This window comes from Anopheles darlingi, chromosome 3, assembly GCF_943734745.1.
Source record: "Anopheles darlingi chromosome 3, idAnoDarlMG_H_01, whole genome shotgun sequence".
In the NCBI taxonomy this organism is placed as follows: domain Eukaryota; kingdom Metazoa; phylum Arthropoda; class Insecta; order Diptera; family Culicidae; genus Anopheles; species Anopheles darlingi.
Genome location: NC_064875.1, coordinates 15,429,828 through 15,438,856, shown reverse-complemented (window position 1 = coordinate 15,438,856; position 9,029 = coordinate 15,429,828). Strand labels below are relative to the sequence as shown.

The following is a 9,029-nucleotide window of genomic DNA, read 5'->3' as shown; positions in this document are numbered from 1 at the left end:
AGTTCTATGCTCCCTTCTCGCTCTCTCTTTTTGTCCTTTTCTCTTTTGCTCCTTTGCGACAGATTTTTATGCTCGCCACGAAGCGACGAACATAACGAACATGAAGCGGCAGCGGCAAGCGGAAGGTGCGTTTCAAAAGAGAGAGAGAAACGAACACGAAGAGACAATATTCACTCCGGAGAATTGTACCCCCTTTATGCGGTTCCCATACTCTCTCTCACCAACGGGCCTGTGACATCATCTTCGCTTGTCGCGAACCGAATAGCCACGCACCCGAAGCATAAGAGAGAGAGAGCGCGCGCCCGGTGTGCATGGAAGCGATGAGATACGGAGCCGAAGGTGTAGGTGTCCCCGATGACGACGAGGCAACAGCAGCAGCAGCTCAGACTCAGGGGTTTCATTCATGGTCCGGTTTACACTCGCTCACAAAACTCCCGAGATCGCGGTTCAGAGCGGATGTGTATTAACACGCGCCGTGCGTTCCCTCGGTACCAATCATAATACTTTACACAACCAACAACCCCCGACCCCGACAACAAATTAATAACTGTTTGGTTCCGGCGCAAAGGCAAAGCAGCGAAACCTTCTTGTGCTATTATCTTAACTTGTGTGGTGTTGTAAACGGTGTCTTCGCTGTGCCGTTCGTGGGTGTGTGATTATCGAATCGTAAGAAAATCAAAGGAAAAAGCGCCCCCCGTTCGCGAGGCACAACAGAGTGTGGAAAAGTGTGGATTGGAAAACGAAGATTTTCCATCATCGGCTGCATCGTTTGCATCGCTAGAAGTGTGATGGTTGTGGTTCCTGTGTGCCTCTCCTGAGGGTTTAGAGTGAAAAAGAAAGGGCAGCCGAATCATTTTCGGACTGCATCCGATCAGAAAGCAGAAAAGAAAAGCAAAGCAAAGGACGTGCCCGCTGCGTCTGTCTGTGCGTGCGTGCTTGCGTGCTTGCGTGCTTGGGAGCAAAATTTTCCACGGGAAAAACTCCACCACCAAAAACCGTTTTATTTTTTCCGCATTTGTGATTTGTGACGCCCAGGGTTGTTGTTGCAACAAAAAGAAAATCAAAAGAAAAATCAATACCAAGCGTCGTGTGCGTGTGCTACTGGTGCTAGTTGCTTGTGTTTGGTGGAGTGAGAAGCGTAAGCTCTTTTAATCAACAACGACAGCAGCAACCACAACGACGACGACGGTGACGGTGACAACAGCTATCATCATGCTCTACTGGGATGGTTTATGATAAACCAACTCTCGGTCTCGGTCAACAGTAGCCGGAGGTGCGCGGTGTGATGTCCACCGCAAAATCCAGCGCAAAAGCAGAAAAGCAGTGTTCCGGTTCCGGCTACGGATGTGTGGTGTAGTAGTAGTAGTGGATGCCCGAAGGAAAGGAAGCGCGAAGAAGAAGTGCGTCGGCAGCGGTCGATTTGCAAGCATAATGATGTATCTGAGCAGTAGTGTCAGTGATAGTAGCAGCAGCAGTAGGAGGAAAAAGATGAAATCCTCACCGACGACAGTGATGGTGGTGAGCGCAGCAGTGATGGTGTTGGCCACGATGATGGCCACCACCGGGGTGACCGCCTCCCAGTGTACGTGGGAGTACGAAAAGTCGAGTGTCGTGTGCCGGTTACGTACGCTCGAGCGTACCGGGTTGGATCTGCAGGGTGCCGAGGGTACGTCCCGGCTCGACATCGAGTGCAGTGAGTTGATACTGTTCGAGAGTCAGCTGCCCCGGAATGCGTTCGCACGGTTGGCCGGGTTGAGCGAGTTGCGGCTCGAATCGTGCAAGTTGCTCCAGCTGCCGGAGGCCGCATTCGAGGGTCTCGTGGCGTTGAAGCGCCTATCGGTCAACACACACAACTACGAGTGGGGTGCGGGCAAGGTGCTGGAACTGCAGCCCAGCTCGATGCAGGGCCTGAAGGAGCTGCAATCGCTCGATCTGAGCGACAACAATATGCGTGCCCTGCCGGACGGCTTTCTGTGTCCGCTGACCGGGCTCAAGGTGCTGAATCTCACCAACAACCGGTTCCGGGGTGCGGAAAGCCTCGGGCTGATCGAGAAGACGTGTGCCGGCGGGTCGGAGCTGCAGTCACTGAATCTCGGTTACAACGAGATCCGGTCGCTGCCGGAAAACTGGGGCGTCTCGAAGTTACGCCGGCTGCAGCACCTCAATCTGGAGTTCAACAACATCTCCGAGGTGCACGGTGAGGCGCTGGCCGGGCTTAGCTCGCTCCGTACGCTCAACCTCAGCTACAACCACCTCGAGACGCTACCGAGCGGTATGTTTGCCGGGTCGCGCGATTTGCGCGAAATTCATCTGCAAGGGAACCAGATCTACGAGCTTCCGCGCGGGCTGTTCCACCGGTTGGAGCAGCTGCTGGTGTTGGATCTGTCCCGCAATCAGCTGTCGTCGCATCACGTCGATAATGGTACGTTCTCGGGGTTGATCCGGTTGGTGGTGTTGAATCTGGCGCACAACGCGCTGACCCGGATCGATGCACGGACGTTCAAGGAGCTGTACTTCCTGCAGATACTGGATCTGCGCAACAACTCGATCGGTTACATCGAGGACAACGCGTTCCTGCCGGTCTACAATCTGCACACGCTCAATCTGGCCGAGAACCGGCTCCACACGCTCGACGATCGGCTGTTCAATGGGTTGTTTGTGCTGTCGAAGCTGACGCTCAACAACAATCTGATCAGCATCGTCGAACCGAACGTGTTCAAGAATTGCTCCGATCTGAAGGAGCTCGACCTAAGCTCGAACCAGCTGACCGAGGTACCGTACGCGATCCGGGATCTGTCGATGCTCCGGGCACTCGATCTCGGTGAGAATCAGATTTCGCGCATCGAAAATGGTACGTTCGCGAACCTCAACCAGCTGACCGGGTTGCGGATGATTGACAATGCGATCGAGAACATTACGATCGGTATGTTTACCGATTTGCCCCGGTTGTCGGTGTTGAACCTGGCCAAGAACCGCGTGCAGAACATTGAGCGTGGTTCGTTCGATAAGAACCTCGACATTGAGGCGATCCGGCTCGATGGGAACTTTCTGACCGACATCAACGGGATCTTTGCGACGCTCTCGTCCCTGCTGTGGCTCAATCTGGCCGAGAACCATCTGGTGTGGTTCGATTATGCGTTCATTCCGAGCAACCTCAAGTGGCTGGACATCCACGGGAACTACATCGAATCGCTCGGTAACTACTACAAGCTGCAGGAGGAGATTAAGGTAAAGACGCTCGATGCTAGCCACAACCGGTTGACGGATCTGGGGCCGATGAATGTACCGAACAGTGTGGAGCTACTGTTTGTCAATGATAATCACATCGGGACGATCCATGCCAACACGTTCATCGATAAGATGAACCTGGCACGCGTTGATCTGTACGCGAACTCGCTGAAGAAGTTGCAGCTGCACCAGCTACGGGTAGCACCGGCCACGGTAGAGAAACCACTGCCAGAGTTCTATCTCGGTGGGAATCCGTTCGAGTGCGACTGTTCGATGGAGTGGATGCAGCGCGTCAACAATCTGACCACCCGGCAGCATCCGAAGATAATGGATCTACCGAACGTGGAGTGCATTATGCCGCATGCCCGCGGGTCACCGATCCGGCCGATCGTGTCGTTGAAACCGAAGGATTTCCTGTGCCGGTACGAGACGCACTGTTTCGCCCTCTGTCAGTGCTGTGACTTTGATGCGTGCGATTGTGAGATGACGTGCCCGACGAACTGTACGTGTTACCATGATCTGACGTGGGGCACCAACGTGGTGGACTGTGGTGGTGGTGCAGCGGCCATTCCACAGGGTGGACCGCAAGGTGGTGGCGGCGCAGGCCCACGGCCCGTCCCGATGGATGCGACCGAAGTGTATCTCGATGGAAATGAGTTCCCGGAGCTGCAGAATCATGCGTTCATCGGGCGGAAGAATCTGAAGGTACTGTACGCCAATGCGAGCCGCATTGTGTCGATACAGAACCGTACGTTTGCCGGGTTGACCGCACTGCAGGTGCTCCATCTGGAGGATAATGCGATCCAGCGGATACAGGGGTACGAGTTCGAGAATCTGGCCGTCCTGCGCGAGCTGTATCTACAGAACAACGCACTTCAGAGCATCGCCAACAACTCGTTTGCACCACTGTTCTCCCTTCAGGTGCTCCGGATCGATGGTAATCGTTTGACGACCATTCCGATGTTACAGCTGCAGGCAAATCAGCTGCAAAGTCTGCAAGCGCTTTCCCTCGGTCGCAATCAGTGGAGCTGCCGGTGTCGGTTTCTGCAGGAGCTAACGACGTTCGTCGCCGATAATGCGGTCATCGTGCAGGATATGCAGGATGTGTACTGTGTCGATGATGGGGTGCACCGGGAGCTGGACTTTAATGTGAGTGCCGCGTGTAGTGACTTTTATGCGGGGCGTTCGGTACTGCCGGATCGGTTATCCGATACCTACATCTTCCTCCTCGCCCTCGCCCTTATCGTGACGTGCCTGCTGCTGTTCGTGCTCCTGATGTTCATCTTCCGCGAACCGTTGCGGTTCTGGTTGTTCTCGCGCTACGGTGTCCGTGTGTTCGGTCCGAGGTGTGAAGATTCCGAGAAGCTGTACGATGCGATCCTCGTTTACTCGGCGAAGGATGCCGAGTTTGTGGCACGGCAGCTAGCGGCCGAGCTCGAGAATGGACGGCCACCGTTGCGGTTGTGTTTGCAGCATCGGGATCTACCGGAGGATGCATCGCATCTGCAGCTCCTAGAGGCATCGCGGGCTTCACGCCGTATCGTGATGCTGTTGACGCGTAACTTCCTGCAGACCGAGTGGAGCCGGTGTGAGCTACGGCGTGCGATCCATGATGCGTTACGGGGTCGTCCGTACAAGCTGGTCGTGGTCGAGGAAGGTGGTGTGCTGTTGGAAGCGGAAAACGATGTCGAGCTGCTGCCGTACCTGAAGACGACGACGGTGACGCAGGTGAAGCGTGGTGATCGACATTTCTGGGAGAAGCTACGGTATGCGCTACCGGTTGAGGCGCCCTACCGGGGCAACAACTATACGATCGACCATCACGAGCGTATTAAGCAGACGGGCGGTGCAACGGCGGGCGTTCTGTTCCGGCAGGCACCGCCCGCGTACTGTCCGGAGATTGACGAAGCGAACTACTCGTCGGCGACGACGGCGACACCGAGCCCGCGACCGTCGCGTCGCGGTATGGTCGAAATACCACATCGGCCACCGAGTGAGCATATCTACTCGAGCATCGACTCCGATTACAGTACGCTCGAGTGCGAGAATATGGTGCCCGGAGTGCATCGACCATCGTGGCGTCAGGGTTCGTCTGCAGCAGCAGCAGCAGCAGCAGCAGCCGCCGCTGCGGCCGCCCAGCAGCAACAGCATCAGCAGCAGAGTCATATGGTACCGAATGGAGCGGCAGGAGGTATGGCAATGGGTGTCGTTAGTAGTGGCGGTGGTGTTACGGGACCGAACGGAACGATCCATCCCCACGGTCACCACGTACAGGCGTATCTAGTTTAAGAGATGTTTCGGCGAGCATCGTCGTCGTCGTCGTACACACACAGTTAGTCAATGTGGGTCGAATCTGTTCGGGGGTGTTTTGGGGGTGTTAGTAGTGACCGAGGTCTCGTCGTATCCCTAGATGCTCATTCCGGCGACAGCGAAAGAAGCGAAAGATAGGGATAAGAACACACCGCAAAAAGGGCCACAGACAGTAGTAGTAGCAGCAGCAGCAGCAGCAGCAGCTAGAGATACACACGCTCTCGCTCTCTAGTGTTTAGGAGGAGAGGTCCCGCGGAAGGCTGCTTCATTCTGCCGGCGCTTGTTTCTGTATAGCTTTATCCCCGGGGTGGAGGGACACACAGCAACGCATCGCACAGTCGTCGTCGTCGTCCTTCTACTTTCGCTGTGGTTGCTGTGTTGCGAGAGGGCTCGAGTCATCTGTCACACAAAGTATTAATTGTAAAAAGCAGGAAACTAGGACAGAGAGACCGTATCTGTCGCGTTGTTGCATTGTGGGTCGTGGCCTGTACGCGCGAGCGTGTGTGTGTGTGTGTGTGTGTGGGTGTCGGTGTGAGAGTGTATGTGCGTGCACAGGTCACTGGAAAGGGAGGACCACCCGAGAGGCCACACCACCACCGCGGGTCGTCGTCGCGTTCGTCGTGTGGCTAAACTATTTGTGATATCATAATGAATAAGTTTTAATGTGTAATGTCGTATCGGAAGCTACTACTACTACTACTACTATTACTATTATTGGATTGGCGACAGGAGAAGATCGGTTCCCCTTTCCTTACACATGATGGACACAAAGGACTTTCCCAATTCCTTCAGCCCGCTAGCAACAGACCAACAACAAACACACACTAACGCAGAAGAGAGTAGTCAGCAGAAAAGGTTAGGTTTACTGTTAAGTAATGCAAGTGAAAAACACACACGTACAACCGCGAAAGGATGGAAAGCCAATTGCATTTTAATTATACGTTTGCTTTGATCCATGGCTTCGTGTATTTTCCTGATGCTACTACTTCGTCCTGTGTTTTCCCTCCTGTTTCGCGCAAGGATAATTAACACTAAATGGAGCGCTTCATACCATATTCACCGACATATCCTTTCCGTACAGCCCTGGAGGTTAACGCGAGGAAGAAGAATCAGTGTGTCATATGTTGACGGTTTCCCGGGCCATCCTTTTTCGGTCCGTCGAGCGCCAGGTGTGATGGATTCCTCTATTAGTTCCGACGACATGCGTGTGTCGCTGTGTGTGTGTGTATGTGGTTGCTAGGAAACAGATTGCGTGTTGCTGCCACGGAGTGTAATTATTATTTAAAATATTTATTTTACTTTCCTATTTAATCGAGCCAGCAACATGCTCGTGTGCTGCTCGTGTCTCTGTGGCAGGAAAAAGCAGCATAAAGATGTCCCTTCGACCACCCTTCCCTTTCACTTACCACAACATTGCATTGCAAAACGCACACAGACGTGTATGACAGAGGCTTATAGTCTCTTGCAGCACACGCCAGGAACGAAGGATTTCTCATGAAGAATTACCATAGAACAAACAAACCAATTCCTTCCCCAAAACCCCGACCACTCCTTCACAAAACACACTCTCATACGCACACAAGAGGATGACTGAGCCGCACGCACTCCCCTGGCACGTCTGGGGAGTGGAGCCGTTCGAGCGACCTTTGCCTAAAAACGAGTAAAGCTTACCAAGTTAAAGTTGATAGAGATGGATAAATGAATTGATAACGCGCTGCGATAGCGAGCAAACGTGGGAGGAAGGAATGAAAGTCAAATGAAATATTGTAAAAAATACACAACACACAGAACACTAAGATATAGGCATACGGAAAGGTTGAAGTTTGTAAATAGGAAGTTGGAAGTGGAAAGCGAATGTAACATATGGAAAACATGTAAAAAATGAAGAAAACGCGCACTGAACGATGGCGATATGCTAGGTATCTCTCTATCAGACTGACTAGTGTGTAGCGGAAGAGCAGCAGCAGCAGAGCAGAGCAGGGCAGAGGAAAGAAGAAAGCGAATTCGAAAGAGGAAAAAGAAAACCCCGGTGAAAGATGCGAAATCCCCAACCCATTATTACCAATAACCGCGCGTTAGTGCGCGCGAACGTATATGAAAAAGTTGACAAATGAAGCAAAGTAATAGACAAACAAAAAACCCAACTAACACACACACACGCTATAGAGAGAATGAGAGAGAACGATAGAGAAAGAATCAGGACGCGAAAGAGTTGCTAACGGAATTAGGAAACCGAATCTAGAGAGAAAATAAAACAATGTATGTGAACGCAAACAAACTCCTAAAAACTTGAGCCAGCAGAGCGCAAAAGAAGCAAAGGGATGGAGAAAGACAGAGGGAAAGAGAGAGAGAGAGAGAGTGCAACATATTGTTACAGCAAAACTTGTAAATATGGAAAGAGAATGAAAAATAAAACAAAACAAATAACACAAGTTTTCGTCGTGCGTCGAGAATTCAATAGGGGAAAAACAATTCAATAGGGGAGCATAAGAAAGAAAATGAAGAAGGTTTGGTTTCCCCAGTGCAATGGTGAAAGGGGAAAGAGGTGAAAGAGAACGCACTAACAATGGAACAGTAAATCGTAAAACTCGCAAAAAAAGCCGCCAGAAAACCTGAAAATCCACCGGAACTCGCTCACCCCCCCCCCCCATGCTATGTGAAGAAAGGTGTAGTATAGTAGTTTGTGGGTGGCTGGGTGGGTGGATGGGGCGTTGGGTGTTTGTAAAGCCCGCGCTTACGCTTCTCTCCAGATGTTTGCAGCCGTGTTTTGGAGTTTCCGGTTTTCCGTTTTCCAATTTGCCTCCCCTTCCCTTTCAGCGAGTTCTTGAGTTTTCAGATTGAAACGATGCCACAAGTAGCGACTACTCCAACAACGCCTCCACAAAAATCGTGTCAACGAAAATGTGGCGAAATCAGAGCTGAATAAAGGTTAGTAGGGGTGACAGTTTGATAGAAGAAAGGGGGGTACCACAACTCGCGAATTAAGTTGACATTATTAAGTGGGGAAAGGAAGTTGGAAAAGCTCTTCCAGAGTACGCATTAGGTCTGCCTGCCTGTCTGCCTGCCAGCCGTTACTCACTTCTTGCGTGATTGAAAGGAGCAATGAGATCGTAAAAGTAGATATATACACGTGTATCTATATAAATATACATGTATAAACGAATAAAGGTATATTTTAGGAGCATAGCGAAGCAAAAGCGAAGAAATGACAGTAGACGCACATCAAACCTGTTAATAAGCGAATGTATAGACGAGAAGTATAAAGGGAAAGATGTACTCTACATACAACACGCACAAAACTGACTGCCGGCGGCCCACGACAGGCCACGCGCCCAAGATCCGTGGTTCGAAAACAATAAGAAAGCAAACAGAACAGCGTGAATAAAATAGATGAGAAAAAAAAACAACAGACACAAAAAACTAATTAACAAAACATCAAAACGAAAACGATCGAAAAACGGGTCAACATGCATTGATTGCAATGAGCTTGT

At 51.5% G+C, this 9,029-nt stretch overlaps 1 protein-coding gene across 1 annotated transcript; it reads left to right on the top strand.

Annotated features, from left to right (window-relative positions):
- Positions 1-424: 424 nt before the first annotated feature.
- LOC125956951 (toll-like receptor 7) lies at positions 425-8,219 on the top strand. The gene has a single exon (XM_049689258.1). It carries the CDS (start codon positions 1,345-1,347, stop codon positions 5,515-5,517), a length of 4,173 nt encoding a protein of 1,390 aa, XP_049545215.1. The 5' UTR covers positions 425-1,344; the 3' UTR covers positions 5,518-8,219.
- Positions 8,220-9,029: the final 810 nt, after the last annotated feature.

What these genes read in the sequence shown, in the direction of transcription:
- LOC125956951 (XM_049689258.1), top strand. Translation starts at nt 1,345, where the DNA reads ATGTGTGGTGTAGTAGTAGTAGTGGATGCCCGAAGGAAAGGAAGCGCG.